This window comes from Diabrotica undecimpunctata, chromosome 2 (genome assembly GCF_040954645.1).
Source record: "Diabrotica undecimpunctata isolate CICGRU chromosome 2, icDiaUnde3, whole genome shotgun sequence".
NCBI classification, from domain to species: Eukaryota; Metazoa; Arthropoda; class Insecta; order Coleoptera; family Chrysomelidae; genus Diabrotica; species Diabrotica undecimpunctata.
Genome location: NC_092804.1, coordinates 154,885,869 through 154,904,714, shown reverse-complemented (window position 1 = coordinate 154,904,714; position 18,846 = coordinate 154,885,869). Strand labels below are relative to the sequence as shown.

The 18,846-nt window shown below is 33.3% G+C and overlaps 1 protein-coding gene across 1 annotated transcript in view; it reads right to left on the bottom strand.

Annotated features, from left to right (window-relative positions):
* The window catches only part of LOC140435099 (tachykinin-like peptides receptor 86C), a 951,389-nt gene that overhangs the window by 722,242 nt on the left and 210,301 nt on the right, over nucleotides 1-18,846 (bottom strand). Inside the window, exon 3 of the mRNA XM_072523804.1 lies at nucleotides 1,063-1,255. Coding sequence (XP_072379905.1) covers nucleotides 1,063-1,255 — 193 coding nt within the window. The remainder of the gene's footprint in view (nucleotides 1-1,062; nucleotides 1,256-18,846) is intronic.

The window sequence follows — 18,846 nt, the reverse complement described above, 5'->3', positions numbered from 1 at the left end:
AAAGAATATGTGAATCTGCGTTTGGATCGTCTAGAAATATAACCATGGATAATTGGTTTAAAGTTACGAAATTCTAGAACGCATGCTGGAATAGCACAAAATTACAATTGTTGGAACAATTTGAAAAAATAAAAGGGAGATTCCAAAGAACTTCTTGATACCAGCAGACCACAGTACTCGTCTATATTTGCATTTTCCAAATCCATTACTATGGTGTCGTATATCCCAAAGAAAAAAAGTCGTGACGCTGTTATCTTCTCTTCACTATGATGACTCGATGGAATAAGTTTCTGGAGATGCCTGTAAGCAAAATATTATTACTTTTTATAACATTACAAAATCGGGCGTTGCCTCAGTCGTCAGTAATGTGCAGCTTATAACGTAGACAGAAATACCCGAAGATGGCCAATGGACCATACATAAATGTAATGAAAGTAGAAATGATCTAATTTTGCAACAAAGATTGATTCTGAAATCAATTGTCTTAGCCTTGACAAGAGAGAATATGTTAACCAGAGCAAGTGATCCTGATTTATAAAAGGATATCAGAAATATCGCCCAAAAATTAGGAGTACATGCAGATCCAGCGCCTCCGCGTCCAAATACACGAGGTCGTTGCGCCTATTGCCCAAATCGTAAAACACGATATTTTTGTGTCAAATGCCAAAAATGGCTATGCTTAGGGCATGTTAAACCGATTTGCGGAGACTGCAATGAAAATTGAAATTAGGATTAGAATTTTGTTTATTAAATGTAAGATAAGTACGTTTTTGTTAACTTTTTTTTCATTATCTTAAAGATGTTGTTTATTTTATCAATGGGTTTTAAATGGTTAAGATGTATTAAAAATTATATAAAAAAATATTATACATATATCAAATAGTTTTAAATAAAGTAAAGTTTAGTTAAAATTTAAAGTAAATTTTGCAAACTACCTTTACTAACATTTTTCGTATATTTAATAAAGTTTTAATAAAAACCTAAAATAAATTCTCTATAGTCCCTCTATTCTCAACTTTGGCACTTCTTGTTCTCAGCCGAAATAAACCATAAAAAACTTACCCACTACGATCCAGATGACGATACAATTTCCGCACGTCGCCGTTACGATCATAAAGAGAAATATTGTGCTCCAAGCGAGTTGCACAAGCAAAGGCATGGAGTGGTCATAATCGCTTGTTTCATGAGTGGGATTGACGGGAATCAAAAGGCCGTAATCGAGACCTTCAAATGTTCCGTTAAGCGGCGGCGTTATCTGGAAGAAAAATATAACGTGTTAGAAAAATGTATCACTTTTCAGAGTTGTTTGTGATGCTTCTTTGCAGCTTCTAATGGATATTAGAAATCTCCTATGTTGTTTATTTGGGACAACTGTCGTTGTGGCCATATATTTCACAAAAAAATCAAATTGTATATGAAGCGCTCTAAATAATAAAATCAGGAAATTATATCAAATTTTTTTTAAGTGAATACTTCTATATACATAGTATAGCTAAATTTAAAATTAAAATAAAATAAAATAAAATAAATAAAATAAAATAAAATTAAAATAAAATAAAATAAAATAAAATAAAATAAAATAAAATAAAATAAAATAAAATAAAATAAAATAAAATAAAATAAAATAAAATAAAATAAAATAAAATAAAATAAAATAAAATAAAATAAAATAAAATAAAATAAAATAAAATAAAATAAAATAAAATAAAATAAAATAAGGTTAAATTAAATTTAATTTTATTGAAAAAGAAAATAAAATTAAATAAAATTATTAAAATTAATTAAAATAAAATAAAATTAAACAAAATTAAATTTGATGTAAGTAATTAATAGATAAATAAAATAACTTTAATTAACGAAATACCTACAAACTTCGGATTTTAAATATCCCCAAACATAATAGTCGATAGGATCAAAATCATTATGATCGTGAAGGCCAGACAGATCGGCGCTCGGCAGAGGTACCGCATTTATTCGCATATAATAAGTGACATTTTAAACAGACAAAGACATTTCACCCCAAGTCGCCAATATGGTTTAATAATCCGAAGGGTCGGATAGTCAGATGGATTGGACGACTTTAAGAATACGATTTTAAGATTGAGCATCGAGCCGCAGTTAGCCATATGAATGCTCATGTACTCTCTAGAATGAGGTATCCAGCAGAGTGTTCCAACTAGAACAAAACAAAATTTAAAAAAGCACCAGTACTAAGAACAGCGCTGGTTAACGATATTGGAGGATCAGGAGAGACCAAGAGAAAGATCCGGTTTACATAAAATTCGAGAATGGAATGAAGAAAACCGTCGAACGTCTTGAAAAGTAATATCAAACCTTTGGTCAGTACTTAAAACGTTCTCAGTATGTAGCATTTTTAAATTCTTAGGTATATATTGAAATCACCCTGTAGTATTAAAACGCCGAAGAATATTTTCAAAGTATTTCTGTTTCCTATCGTACAAGTTAAATCTTTTTGCGTCGCCTAGGTCGATATTAAACACATTTTAGAGTTTGTTTATATATCACAGATGGGTATTTCCTATGTATTCTTTGATGGAGAGCCGCTTAATGTTGAGCGTTAAATAAATATCTACTTGGGTTGATGGAAACGGTATGCGAAAAAGCGAATGATTTTTAAGAATTAGGAAATCACTCTCGCTGAGGCCGCTGTCAGGGGCAGTTGGTTTCAGGGTTTCAGTCCAAGTTTTTCTTCAAATTATGTGGTTTGTCTTTCGTCCCTTTTTATGGAAAAGGTGTAGTGTTGTGGCAGTTGACTGTGTAAGTGTGTGGTTACAGTAAGGTTTGGAAGAATCTTTAAACAGTCAAGACTCTGTAAGTGTACTCGTGATAACCGGCAAATTTGTTGAAACAAAAATTGATTTATACTCAATATAATGTGTCAGTTCTAATAAGAGTAATCACTGTTTTTGTTTCATGTCGTATCTCACTTAAGAGGTTTGTATCTAAGAGATTTGCGGCATTTCCAACATATTTGAAAGGTACCCACTTGTGTTTCAGTTTTTCAAGAAGCTGAGTCTAAAATTTGTGTCCCAGTAAACAACTTCCAGCGTCGATTTATTTCTCCCAAAGCCGTTTCAAAATATTTCCGCAGTTTGGAGATTAATTCGTTCGTGTGGCAGAGAGTGTAAGTCCAGTTTCCACCCAAAGAAATTTTAAAGAAATTTGAATGAAATTCAGGGTAACTCTTTTGTGTTGATTTTTAAAGGAAAAATAAATATTTTCTAATAATAATTGCTTACATAACAGTTTCTTCTTCTTCAACTGCCATCTCCGCGGCGGAGATCGGCAATCATCATAGCTATTCGGACTTTTGAGACGGCTTCTCTGAAAAGTTTATTTGATGTACATCCGTGCCACTCTCTCAGGTTGCGCAGCCATGACATTCTACGCCTCCCTATGCTTCTCTTTCCTTGGATCTTTCCCTGCATAATCAGTTGGAGCAAGGTGTATTTCTCTCCACGTGTAATATGTCCGAGATATTCTAATTTTCTTGATTTTATTGTATTTAAAATTTCCATTTCTTTGTTCATCCTTCCCAGAACCTCTTTGTTTGTGACGTGTTCTGTCCATGATATTTTTAGAACAGTTCATAACAGAAGTAGAAACTGAAATAATAGGAAAAATTGGAGAAGACCAAGCAGGGTTCACAGTAGGAAAATCATGCCTAGATCATACGTACACATTAGAACAACTGATAGAGAAGAAAATGGCAAAAGGTAGACCGGTCCATCTGGCCTTTGTTGATCTAAAGAAAGCATATGACTCAATACCTAGAGTCAAATTATGGGAAGCAATGAATGATCTCGGAATCCGACAAACACTAATAAAAGCAGTTAAAGCACTATACAAAGAAAACAAAGTAGCTATTAAATGTGGAAATAAAGCCTACAATCCATTTAAGACGACAAAAGGACTTCTACAAGGCTGTGCTACGTCCCCTACTCTGTTTAAAATATTCTTGGAAAAGACACTCAAACCATGGAGGAGAAAGTGCGAAGGAATGGGCATACCAGTAAGAGACGAATACCTATACACCTTAAGTTTTGCCGACGATCAAGTCGTCATCGCACAAGATGAAGAAGATCTCAGCTTTATGCTTAGAAAACTAGAAGAAGAATATAAAAACAACGGAATGGAAATAAACTTAGAGAAAACCGAATACCTAACAACAGAATACAAGGATATGAGAAACCTAGAGATAGACGCGGGAAGACAAATAAATGGAACAGATAAATTCAAGTATTTAGGAACCATAATATCGAACCAGGGAACAACAGAAGAAGATATAAACAACAAACTAAGACAAACAAGAAACTGTATAAGACAACTAAACTCAGTGTTGTGGGATAAGAACATTACGATAAAGACAAAAAAGAGAATATATAATACCCTGACAAGAAGTATCCTGACATATGGGTCCGAAAACTGGACAATAAACAAGAGAAATAGAGGTAGAATAAGAGCAGTAGAAATGGAGTTCCTGAGGAGAAGCTGTAGACTTACAAAAAGAGATAGAATTGAAAACGCAGAGATTAAGCGGAGAATGGGAGTGCAATCAGACATAATCGATTATATAGAGGAGAAGAGACTATCCTGGTACGGCCACGTCAGAAGAGCGGACAGAGGACGCTGGATAAACAAAATCACAAAATGGAGCCCGATTGGAAGAAGAAAGAGAGGAAGACCCCGAAGGTCATTCAGAGATGAAATCGACGAGGCTATGGAGAAAAGAACCCTGCGAGATGGAGACTGGAATGACAGGGAAAATTGGAGAAAACGGTTGAGTGAAGGAAGACAGTGAAAACTGTGGAAATCCTTAGTAGTAGTCATAACAGTTTAAGAAATTGTAATAATTAAAATTGTAGATCTTAGAGTGTGGCTTACCTGTCATTTTAATTGTTTTCAGTTTTAAAATTTAGTGTTGACATCTGACAGCTAGCTTTATTTTTTTTTACTTTTGGTAAATACCTAATCAAAACAGATCCTTTTTTGCTTTGTTTTTTTAGAAAAAGGTTAACCTCTATGCATAGTTTCATTTAAAAAGCTATTTTTCATTTCTAATTTTTTCCGTTACAAATTGTCGCCCATTAACAATTGTAAGTTTTGTAGTATCTCCAACTTCAAGAGTTTGTACCTATAGTATATATAAAGTATAGTAAAATAGTAAGTTTTTTTTATATTTTGTATTTTATTGTTATTATCTATATTTGTAGCTGTTTTTGGTGAGACAACAATAATAAATGTGTAATTTTTTTCCCTAAACCATTTTGATTATTTATTTTTAAAAAGTTTTTAACCTCTTTTGTGTGTTTAGGAACGAAAAACCTTTTCTTTCATCCAGCAGTAAGATTCTTCAAAGCAGCGTCCATTTTAAATAACTTTGAGAACCTTCTTCTGTTTTTGTTTGTCCAGGACACTCATGTAAGTACCCATTTGTTTAATTTTTGGTAGTTACCCCATTTTAGTCTCCTTGTCATTTACTTATAAACGACTCAGTTTTCCAAATAAACCCTGAATGCCGTTCGCATAAGTAGCATTTATTTTGCTTGCCCTATCTCCACCCCCATAGTTTCTGTCCCCAATTTTCAACCCCCATAGTAATATCCTATGTGGTAGGCAAAATAATCGTTACAAGTAGGACTCCATTATCAATGAAAGATGGCTAATAAGTACTGAAAAATTAAGACGGTTTTAAGACGAGTTGGTGAATCCATCAGGAGGGCATTTGTAAGGGTGTAAAGGGTGTACAGATAACTCGGCAATGGGAAAGAGAATTCGGGAACGGTTTGATGAATAATTAATGTACTATCTGTGTTACGAGTAATTAACCGAAAAAAGAAGCCTTTTTGAGACAATGCAATGTTGGAAGTCCATTTCAAAGAATAGACTTGAACATTGCCGAGCTATTTACAGGGCGTGAACATGAATTTTAGTACATATTGGTTTTGACGCACTATTGTAGCAGATTAAATTTTAATTAGATAGACTCCGTTGAATAATCTGCCTTTTGTTATTCTTCCAGTGCATGCGAGTAGATATATAATAAAAGGTATTCAGGACTAAAGGCCCATGGCTCTATTTCCTTTACTATTTATAATCGCCATTCCAAGGTATTTGAACTGATCCACTTTTCCAAAACAATATTCTTTACTTCCGTTACTTATTCTTAGATTACCTTCAGACTCTATTTGCGAAAAGATATGTTCAGAGGATATATTAAACAACGGAAACAAAAAACTCTTTTGCCTCACTCCTCTATCTACTAAAAATCTACATCTATATAACCTTTGATAAACTTCGTTGTCATCTAAGTCCCTAGTATTATGTAAAATTTAATACTTCACATCCAAGAGAGCAGCGCTAATATAAACAAAAATCAGAGTCGAAGGACTAAATACGGAATTCACGAAATACTTATACAGAAAAAAAAAATATCAGAGAATATTGCTGGTAATGAAATATTAGAAAACGATAACATCGACTAAATTGGTGCAGCATACGTTGTAAATTTAAATTGTTATGTTAAGTTGTTTTTCTCCTATTTGGTATCCTTTTTTATTTTTACTTTTTTATTATTTTATCCATAATCAGTTTAAACAATAAAGGACTCAGGCAATCTTTTTGTCTTATCCCAATGCCAGCTTCAATAGGGTAGTTAGTTCATATTCTACTTTTACTTTTATAGTGGTTTTTTGGAAAATATTTTAGATCGTTTTGAATATTCAAGTATAATAAGTAAATACCGTCCTTTAATTTGCCAGTCAAATGCCCAGTCAGGTCTACGAAACAGATATTATGCTGGTTTATTGCATTCTAACGATTTCTCTTGTAATTACCTCATTTTAAATATAGCGTCGATGATCTTTTCGACCTAAAACCTTGTTGTTCTTCTGCTAGTGTTATAATTTTATTTAGTTTATTTTTTCATTTGCTCATCATTTTGGTTGTTAATTTTAGTGTTATGTTTAACAAATAAATTTTTCTGTATTTTTTCGGGTCCAACTTGTCGTGCTTTTTAAAGAGAGATATTAGGATGCTTGATCTCCATTCTTGAAGAATTTAGTTGTGATCTATTATTTTTTAAACTAGTTTTAGTAGTTTGGGTAAATCTGGTCCTCCATACTTTAGGAGTTCATTCGGTACTCTGGCCTCTTTTGTTAATTTTCTGTTTTCGAATTTCCTTAATGCTTTCTTTACCTCTTCCTTTTCAATATTTATTTCTTTGTATGCCGTCATATCTGGTGTTAGTGGTTCATTATTGTCACCTTTACGAAATAAGGATTAGTAGTCTGCCCATGTTTTCTTCTGAATATGTTTCATTTTTGTTAGTTCGTTTGTCTCTTTTTTTGTCCTATGATCATTCCCCATATTTCTTCCTGTGTTTTGCAGAAGCCCTGTTCCATCTAATTTGAAAAGCTGAACCAGTGTTCCCTTTTTATGTGTCTGACTAAAGTATTCGTTTCATTGCTGACTTGGTTATAGTGGTTGTATGCCTGTTGTGTTTATTGTGTTCTGTAGTGTAAAAAAACTTTCTTTTTTCTTCATATTTTGCCTTTACTTTTTCTGAAAACCATGGGGTTTTCTTTTCTGATATGTCTGTGTTTGTTACTTTCCTTTCTCTAAGTGATTCTGCTGCTGCGCTAATTATGTTATGTTTAAGTTTCTTTCAGGTTTACTTGATGTTATCTTTTCTAATATTTTATTTCCAACAATCTTCTCTGATATTCTTTTTCTGTATAAGTGTTTCGTGATTTCCCTATTGTATCCTTTGCCCCTGATTTTTGTTTGTGTTGGCGCCGCTTTCTTGAGTGTTAAGTATTTTATCATTATTCTTATTTTACATAATACTCATAGCTTAGATGACAACGACTCATATGAAGCCATATAGATGTAGATAAAAGATAGGGGAGTGGAGCAGAAGTGTTTTTTGTTTTCGTTGTTGCTTAATATATCCTCCGAACAAAATCGTTGGAGTAATGAATACACATAGCAAAAATTAAATCCAGGGGCATTCAGGCCTGAAGACCTGTTATTATATATCTTCTATAAAGCACTGGAAGAATAACTCGCAGGCATATTATTCAACGGAGTCTATCTAATTAAAATTAAATATGCTGGAAAAGCAGTAGTTTTTGTGGACATCTTGGATGGCTACAAATAATAATTATGGGCTGATTTACCCTTTAATTAACACGTCTGCAATAGTAATGGCCTTTTGGTCTAGAATGAGTAGATCTCAACCTACTTCATGATGTAATTCTCTTGTTTCCCTCTAATCCTAGTAGGTGTCAATTTGTCATTGTTCTTCGTACTGGTGCTTTCATGGATTATGTTTTGTTGTAGTGGGAACACTCTGCTGGGTACTGTATTCTAGAGAGTAAATCAGCATTCATATGGCTAACTGCGACTCGATGCTCAATCTTGAAATCGTATTCCTAAAGTCATTCAATCCATCTGGTTATCTGACCCTCTGTATTATTAAACCATATTGACGACTTGAGGGTGGCATGTCTTTGTCTTTACAAAAAGTTACTTATTATATCCGAACGGGAGCGGTACCTCTGCCAATTACCGATCCGATTAAGATGAGAACTTTGTTCAATAAAAATTACTTGGCTTGATTCGAACTCACAACCTTTAGGGTTTTTATACTAATTATACTAAGTAAATGTTCGTTCTTACTACTGCACCACCGAGACGCTATATTTAGATATTAAACTTAAAACTTCATTCTAATTTAAACTTAAAAATGTTTGATAGGTATACGCTTAAAAAATTATCTTACTTTGTTGGTTAGAATTATAATACAGCTTATAATTTTTGGTCCTAGATTTCTGCTACTTATTCTCTTTATTGCATACTACACGGAAATTTTCATTAGAGACATCTGAGAGTCTTTGCTCGACAAAGGAATTTCATATATTTATTAAAAGGAATGCAAGGAGGTCTTGTATAATTAATCATTATAATTATAATGCGGGAGAATATTCAATAGCCTGAATACACCATTTTATGTTGAGGGGTTGCTTATTGTACTTAAGCGTGTAGGAGTTCAAGCAAAACGGCAATATATCTGTGATTAAATGCGTAATATTAAGTCTTATATGGAAACAGCTTAAATATCTTATTTTATGTTTAAGGAATGCTTATTATGTATCGGTGCGTAGGAGTTCTAGTAAATCATCATTATATTGGTGATCTCTAAAGGAATATGATAGCTAAATCTTACCGAAAGTATCTATAAAAGTACTTTATAAACAGGGGTGTACTTGTTATATATGAAGCCATCGAAAATGAGATGAAGCTGTGCCATAAAATTTTTATCGGTTGAAATGTTCGTAATTTTAACGAAATAATAAAAAAATATCTACATAGACTATTTTTTTGTTTACAACTTTCTGCTGGTTTTTAGAGCACAAATTTAAACTAAATTATTTTTATTTTTATTGTAGATTACTTATGTTTATACAGTGCTAGTCAAAAGTCCGTTCCCCCCTCGTATCTTTTGAACGGTTATACTTCTAATAGTGAAATTTGGAGGAAGGTAATAAACAAATGTACAAGGCTTCTTAACTAGTGATAACAAGTGACAGATGACGGTACAGCGCCACTGTAGCAGATAATTTTTTAATTGGAGTTTATAGCAAGTGATACCTCGTTTAAAAGGTATTGAAAACTAATTTTATTTGAGTTTAAGCTCATTTTTATGAATAAATTAAATAAATACTTATATTGTAGTTTCGCATTTAATTAATAAATCTTAAAACCTGCGCCTCTGGTTACTTGTCAAAAAGTTGACGTTTTTTAATTCTCTAATTGTTTTTACGTCAACGTAAACTTTTTCGACAATTGACCAGTGGCGAACGTTAGAATATTTATTAATTAAATGCGAAACTACAATTATTTTAATATAGGTACCTATTCAATCATACCAATTTTGTTGTTTTTGGTGATTTTGACGAATAAATTAAATAAATACTAAAATTCTAGTTTGGAATTTAACTAATAAAAATTCTAATGTCCGTCTTTGGTTATTTATCAAAAAAGTTGACGTTTGTCAATTCTCTAGTTGTTTTTAGTTTATAGCTCAACATTTAGTTTCTGTTTCTGCTTAGCTTAGTCAATTCTCTAGATATTTTTAGTTTGCAAACGCGTTTATACCTGAATATTTAGTTTCTATTTCTTCTTAGTCAATTCAAGTTTACTAACTTGTTCTTAGTTAATGATTAGTTTCATTATTGTTTAACGAGACGTTTAAATTTTTACAAAGGCAAAATGGTACGTACTGTAGCTGACAAAGTAGAAGCTGTGTTAATATTTGGTGAATGTGCAAATAATTTTCATACTGTGGAACGTCATTTAATGAGAGGTACTCCTATCGCCCTACATCTAGAACTTATTTGAGGAATCTTCTTCGGAAGCTTAAAAAAAAAGTAGTGTTCAAGATGTTAAACGATCAGGTCAACCAACAATTAATGATGACAAAAAAATGGACATAATTTCAGAAATGGTGAACCCTACTTCTTCTACAGCCCAAGTTGCATATATCTATGAATTCAAACAAAAGACAGTACACCGAGTGTTGGCTAAAAACAAATTTTATCCATGCAAATTAAAAATTGTGCACCAACTTTTAGATGATGAACCCGACCGAAGACTAGAATTCTGTGAAAATATGTCCAATAAAATTAACCAATAGCCCGATTACATAAAAACAATTTGTTTTAGTGACGAAAGTACTTTTTCTCTTAATAGAAATAATACCGCACACAATGTGAGGTCTCAATGACACAAATTCTCACGTCTTTCTGAACCACATACTCAATTTAAAAAAAAAGAAATAAATGTTTGGGCAGGTATTTTGGGAAACCTGGGCAACTCCACTTGGAATGACTGTTGGGTGAAGCGAGTAGCTTAACAGTCTTTCTTGCCAGTCCCAAGCCTGGAGAAAGGCAGAGGGTTAAGCGGAAGGCCAACAACTTGCCCTTATAAAAAACAGTCTGTTATGAAAACTGCAAGTTTGCCTCGGAATCGAACAGATACATATGGAAAACGATAATCGCAATGGAAAAGGACTTTGAATGTTGGAACATGGAATTTTTTAAGTTGCTACCGGACGGAAGCATCTATACATGCAATAAAAAAGTTAGAAGAGTAGGAATGGACATTACAGCAATAGAAGAACTAAGGTGGCTAGATACAGGAAACAAAAATAGACAAGGCGGTCAACATCCTATTAAGTAGGCTGACACCGTTTGCAGAAAATTTCACAGGGGAATACCAAGCCGGCTTCAGAAAACATAGATCGACCATAGATCGGATCTTTACTCTAAGACAGCTGCTTGAAAAAGGATGGGAATTTAATAGAACTATTCATAATCTCTTTATAAATTTCCGGCAAGCGTACGACAGCATTAAAAGAGATCAGATGTGGAATGCAATGGCAGAACTCTAAGTTCCAAAAAAACTTATCCAGCTTGTTAAGTTATGTGTGAGTAGCTGTAGATCCAGAATACGATTAGGTAACAAACTATCAGAATCTTTCGAAATAAGCAGTGGCCTGAAACAAGGAGATGCGCTGTTACCTCTTCTTTTTAATATCATCCTGGAGAAAGTAGTGAGAGCAGCACAACTTAAAACAGAATTACTGATAGTAAATGAACCAAAATTACTACTAGCATACGCAGATGACATTGACATTGAAGGAAACACAGTCAACAATGTAAAGGACACTTTTAATAAATTGGAGGTAGAGGCAAAGAAAACTGGTCTAAGGGTAAACGAAGAGAAAACCAAATACATGTGCATCAACAGACAAAAGGGATAAGATAGAATAGGGCAAAATGTTACCATAGACCCATATGGGTATATTTCAACCCCCATATGGGTCAACTTTGAAAGAGTGGAGAGTTTTAAATATCTCGGAACAACAATCACTGCAGATAACGATATCGCGAAAGAGATTAAGAGAAAAATTCAGGGAGCAAACAGATGTATGTACAGCCTCCACAATACTATTAAATCTAAAAGCCTAACACGAAGATCAAAAATTAGAATATATAAAACGGTAATTAGACTGGTGCTCATGTATGGGTGTGAGACGTGGATCCTGACCAAAGAAACTGAAAGAAAACTTAGATGTTTTGAGAGGAAAATCCTCAGAATAATCTTTAGACCTTTTCACGACATTAATAGCAACCAATACCGAATGAGAACAAATGCTGAGGTCAAGCAGATGTAAAGAGCAAGCGATATAGTCTAAGAGATTAAATTCCAACGTCTAAGATGAGCTGGACATGTCCATAGACTCCCTAATAACCGCCTTGCCAAGCTAATATGGGAGGAAGCCCTCACAGGAAGAAGGCCCTTAGGACGTCCACGAATGCGATGGAGAGACAATATATGGTCAGACCTAAGAACAATGGGGCTACCCACTGACCCAACTATTATGGACGATGGTTCAAGATGGAAGCAAGTTGTGCAGTCAGTCAAAACCCACCCCGGTGGTAGTGCTACGAGAAAAGGAACATAGTTGGACCTGTTTTTCTCAATACGAACTTAACCGATGTATCTGGAGATATTACAAAATGCAATTAAACCGTTACTGTTTGAAATTCTGGAGGATACTTCAGATGAATTCGGCAACTTGGAAACAACGTTTCAACAAGATTGCATTATGCATCCATTATGTTGCAGTAAGACGTTACTTAGATGAAGAATATCGTGGTAGATGAATTGGACGACGTGGTACGATAAAATGACCAGCTCGCTAACCAAACCTCACACCAGTAGATTTTTTTCTGTGGAGATACCTGAAATCTTAACTTTATTACGCTACAGCACCCGACAACATTGACATTTTGAAACAACGAATTAATGAAGAATGTAGGGCACCTAGAGAATTTCACCCGACACATTTGAACGAGTACGACAAGAGGTTAGAAATAGGATGCATTACTGCCAGAAAGTAGATGAAGCACCTTGAAAACTTACTATAAGTCCTGGTTGTTAAATATTTATTAATTAAATGAGAAGCTACAATTTTAGTGTTTATTTAATTTATTTATCAAAATGAGCTTAAACTTAAACAAAATTATTATAACTGAATAGGTATTTTTAATAACTTTCAAACGAGATATCACTTGCCATAAGGTCCCGTTTAAATTTATTTGTCACAGTGGCGCTGTAACGTCATGTTACTATTACGTCATCTGTTATGACTAGTTGAGAAGCCTACGTCTGTTTATTACCTTCTCCAAATTTCACTAAAATAGCAATAACCGTTCAAAAGAAACGAGGGGGAAATGTATGTGAGTAAGCCACAATTAATTGTTATAATAATTACATTTGTAACTACCATTTGACGTTTCGGGTTCCACTCATAATTAATCATAAAAGAAAGAGACAGCAAAAAGAAAAAAAAGAAAAGAAGAAGTCCTCTTCTTACACAATGGAGAAAAATGTGTAGCAAACCTATCAACAGAAGGTGGCAGACTCTGGTTTTCAATATTATAAAAAGAAGTCAGCAACAAAAATATACCTACAATAATGGATTAGTAGAACTTTAGAGACACATCACCTACAATTATACATAATGTACAAATACATAATACAAGTCACAAAAAATTAGAATTCGATATTATATTAAGGATAAAAACACCACCCACTCTCAAAATTTTCAACTAAAAGCATGGCTATTTGCCTACTCAGCTTAAATCGAGCAGTGCTAGGCATTGGACGTAAGTCCTGGTTCCATAAAAATAAGTTCCAATACAGTAAACAATAATTAATTAAGTTAATCAAGTGATAAGAGTTACGAAAATACAAAATGGAGAAAATCTCGATCAGATGTCAAACCATAATTTAACAACATCTCAAACTGGAAATACACGAAACCTAGGAAGTAATCAACACATTATTGTATAAAAAATTAATTAAAATCCTTTGTAAAAGGTATATATTTAAAAACCCAAACGGGCTGTGTTAGACAAAACGTTTTCGGAATCCATCATTCCATCATCGGTGTCCTAGAAAATATGTAACCACTTAATTAAAAAGAACATGAAGTTTAAATTTTGACCAAGGTTAAAGAAAAGTGTGGTTAATACTTACTAGGAGTACATGAATGTAGCCACTAAATATATGGGTAAAAACCCGTTAACAAATAATTAGTTACATTTGTTCGACATTATATCTTATAAATAATTAGGATGTTAAAGTTACCGTTGGATTAGGTAACATGGCGACATATGACTCCACGTTGAAGTTGCAAGTCCTGAGACGGCGTGTCTACGAGGACTTTATGGAAGCAACTGATTGAAATGACAATGTTGACAAGTTAGGACGGAAGTCGTAACAGAGTAGTCAATATAACTGTATGTGTCTACTTAAGACAAAAGCCAACGTTATTTAAAATTGTTAGAGTAAAAAAAATTTTAAATTAATATAACAGTATCAACCATCAATGTTGTTATTTTAAAATTATGCGTATGAGATGAAATGTGGAGAGAAGATTATGTGGTTATAGTTAGGCAACCAACTATACATGTGTGTGGTAGTGTAGTGAAATAGAGATTTTAATATAAGGCCCTTTATGTTTCTTCAACATTTGGTACCTGGAAAATAGAAACTAGACACATGTAGAAGGTTGAGTTATTGAAATTTTGTTGATATTGGTCGAATATGAATGAATGTATTTAAAATATAAAAGTGTTCTTGCGTGAATGGAATAAAACTTTTGTAGTATAATGGTCATGTGAAATTTAACTTATAACTCGATTATAGAAGGCTCTGTAAGTCAAAAAACAACATTTGGTACCTGGTAAATGTAAAACTTATTAAGTTATAAGTACATGAAATTAAATATCTGATAGGGTGTTAACAGACTAAGTGGTGTGGAAGTTTTATTTTATTAACTATTATGTGAAATGAATAAAATTTGATGGTTGGGACATGGTTTTGTAGTATGTTGTATGTATAGTACTCAACTTATAACTTGGGAAAGGACCTATCTGTCATAAAGCAACAGTAGGTACATGAGAAATGTAAAGAGATAAGTTATAAGTTGGATGATTTGCAGGTGTATATAAACCTTAATTATGAAAATGAAATGGTTTTTGGGTGGCTCTGTTGAAATTAAGTGAAAAAAGAAGAAAATTATAGTGTTTTTGAAAAAATGTGAGATACGGAAAGAATGCAGAAGGCTGAGATCCCCAGAGAACCTCAACCAAACCCTAAGGGGGTTGAGTGGAAGAGTGAAATGAGGACTGAGAGTTTTGTTTGAAAGAGATGAAGAATAGTCCAAGGTTTGGAGGTGCCGACAAGAAGCATGGACAACAATAGGTATAGTGGGTCGGACTAGAAGTTTGGGTTTAATAGAGAGAGACAAGGACTGATTGAGAGTGTGATGTGTTGCCAGAAAAGTTTTTGGAGTTGACTAAAGAAGATGAGTATTGGGCGAACAGATAGTGATAAATGTAGATTTTTTGTAAAAGTGAGTTGGGGATCAAGGTTATGAAAATAGTTTGCGATGGAGAGGGAGGAAGTCTCGATTGAAGGATACATGACGATTGACGCAATTTGGGCTTTTTTGTTACTCCACTCCGATCCATATAATTGATGGGATCTTTGGAATTAGATATGTGTTGACCCAAATTGTTGGGTACTTTAAATGAAACATGGATGTTTTCAACCGACCGTTGGATGAGATTTCGAATATCTCCAGAAAGACTTTCATGATAGTATGGGAGTGAAACGTAATTGGGCTTGGTGGTGAGGTCTCTGGGGAACGCATTCTCCTGCAGGGTCTTAAGGCGTTTTTTGCGGATGAGTTTGTTGATGATGTTGTGATCATATCCATTGTTGACTGCTATTTGTTTAGGTATGTTGAGTTCTTTTTTGTAGTTTATGTCTGAAAGTGGAATGGTTTCTAGACGATGGATGTAACTGTGAAAAGCTGCGTATTTATGTGACATGGGGTTGTTAGATGAAAATGGAATTATGTAGTCAGTCTGTGTGGGTTTCCTATAGATACTGAAATCGAAGTAGTCAGTTAATCTGGTAATGGTGAGATCTAGAAAATTGATTGACATGGATGATTCTAGTTCCATGGTGAACTTGATATTGGGGTGAATTTGGTTAATTTTGGAGAATAAATGTTTAGCTGAATTGGAATTACCTGAAATGAAGACTAAACAGTCATCGACATAGCGGAACCAATGAAGTATTTCAGGGTTTTTCATGATCTGTGTGGAACGTAGATTCCTTGTGGACATTATTATATCTTCTAATCACTTTATTATGTACACATAATAAAACACTAGGAAACATACGAACCAAATGTATTCCAAACGGTAAAATCGTATAAAGAAAAAGGGAACAACAGTCCGACGATACAAGTAAAAGCAAAAGTCACAGGAAAATAATGCTATCAAAATAAATAATCATTTTAAAGTATTAAAGGAAATCTATGATAAACAATAAGAAACAGAAATTCCCCGTCTAAAACAAATAGACTATTTATTTTATACCGACTTAGCAAAAAAGTCCAAAAACTTTTAGGCATAATAAAATCAGCAGCATCATTCGATTTTACGTACAACATACTAGAGGACAGTAATATGGAAATTCAAGCAACCATAGTTAAGAAATATAAGTTAATAAAAGAAACCATAGATGCAAACAAAAATACTACGGCACAATTACAAATTACCTAAAAAAAAACTATACAGAGTTGTGTTAAGAATATTTATCATAGTACTTCTCAAGATAATTTAATCTTCTTCTTTTTATAATGGCGCTACAACTCTTTGTGAGTCTTGGCCTGCTTAACAATGTTCTTCCATTCTGCCCTGTCGGATACTTTCCTTCGGCACTGCCTGATGTTTATGGTTTTAAGATCCTTCTCTACGTTGTCTGTCCATCTTTTATGGGGCCTTTCTGTGGTTCTGTTTCTTTGGGGCTTTCATCTCTGGACTACTTTTACAGCTCGATTATCTGGCATTGTTTCTAGGTAACGAAACCAGTTTAGTCTTTGTGACTTTACAAATCTAACAATATCTGCGCTCTGCATTAGTTCATCTAGCTCGTGGTTCATTTTAATTCTCCACGAACCATCGCTGCATTGGGTTGGTCCAAATATCTTCCTTAGTATTTTGCACTCAAATATTCTCAGTTAATTTTCATCAGTGGTTGAGAGAGTCTACGTTTCACATCCATTATGTGACCACTGGTCTAATTACTGATTTGTAGATTCTAAGCTTAGACTCACGATTAATTAACTTATGTTTCATTAAGTCTTTGTATGCATAAAAGCACTTATTACCGCTAAGCATCCGTGCTTGTATTTCTTGACTGATGTTGTTGTGGTCACTTATTATTGAGACTAGGTAGGGAAAAGTTGAGGCATATTTGTGGGTATGGTCGTGTACCTTCAGATTCTCATGTTGATTTAATATTGTGCACTCCATATATTTTGTTTTGCTTTTATTTATATATAGACCAAACGTAGCAGCTTCTCGTTTCAGTTCTATAACTGTTTCGCTTAATACCCTAAGAGCATTTAATAGATGTCTAAAAAAAAAAACACAATGGATGTAAAATAAAAAATAGAATTAAGATATCTTATCTTCATAGATTTAGAAAAAAAGCAAAACTATATAGAAATATCTACAGGCAGTAATTTTTGCTCTTCGTTTTATTTTTGCATTGAACTTGCCTATTATTCTACGGATCTCCTGTGATTTAATGGTTTGATGTACTTCTTGCAGTTGATCATAAAATTCATTAACCTCTTTAATTGCTTTTTATACTGTGACTCATATACTTTGTTGATGATGAATATATTTATTACTGAATTTTTTATTTTGTTTCTTATTTATAAAACACGCAGAGTCTGTGCTGAGAATCTTTGTTTGTAGATTCTGAAAAGTGGAAGCTCAAAAGATCTCCTTTATACTGATTTCTTTGATATTTTTCACAAATACTTAAAATTTTTCCTACAGCAAGTTGTATACAACAAATTCTTTTGATAAAATGTAAGGTTAATGTATTTTATTAGCAATATATCTAATAAATACCAGCACGGTATACTATTTTCACTATAGGACATTAGGACAATTATTTTAGGTTCCTGGATTTTTTTTGTTCACAGCTAAAGTTTTGGTATTTTCTAAAAGAGCCGCGAACGGATGTAAACGGATGTCAGTCATTGAGTTGAAAGCTGACATTAAGTAAATGCTTTCAACGATGTGTGTTTCATCAACTAATGAATAGCGGTTTCTCTACCAAATAATTAATTGACGTTGATATATAAAGTAGCTTTTGTAAAAGTTAAATCAAAGCACAAAATGAGACGAAATGTGGAAAATCAATAGACGTAAAATGAGCCGTGTGCATTTCAAATAAACTTTATTTAAATATTTTACAATATTTGAACAAATTTAAATATTGACAAAAAACTTCAGAACGGCAATTACATAAAAATAGAGTCTTAACCTCTACTTCTGTTATTTCTATTGACTTATTATGACGATTCCCAGGTTATCAGGTTTTAAATTCTAACTACCAGAGCCGATAAGGATTTCTGCACATGCCGTATTAACAGCGTCAGCAAAACCTAAGGTTTTTATACGTTCCCGCCAAGTCAGCAGTCACTAATATTATAAAATAATGTGTTAATTAATATTAATATAACGACCGCACAAAAGATGGAGTGGCAACCTTTCATAGAGCTATTAATCCACCAATGAACAAGCAGAATTACTTATAAAGATAAAGAAGAACAAGAAAAAATTTAAAATAAGTTTTGCATATTTTTTACACTGT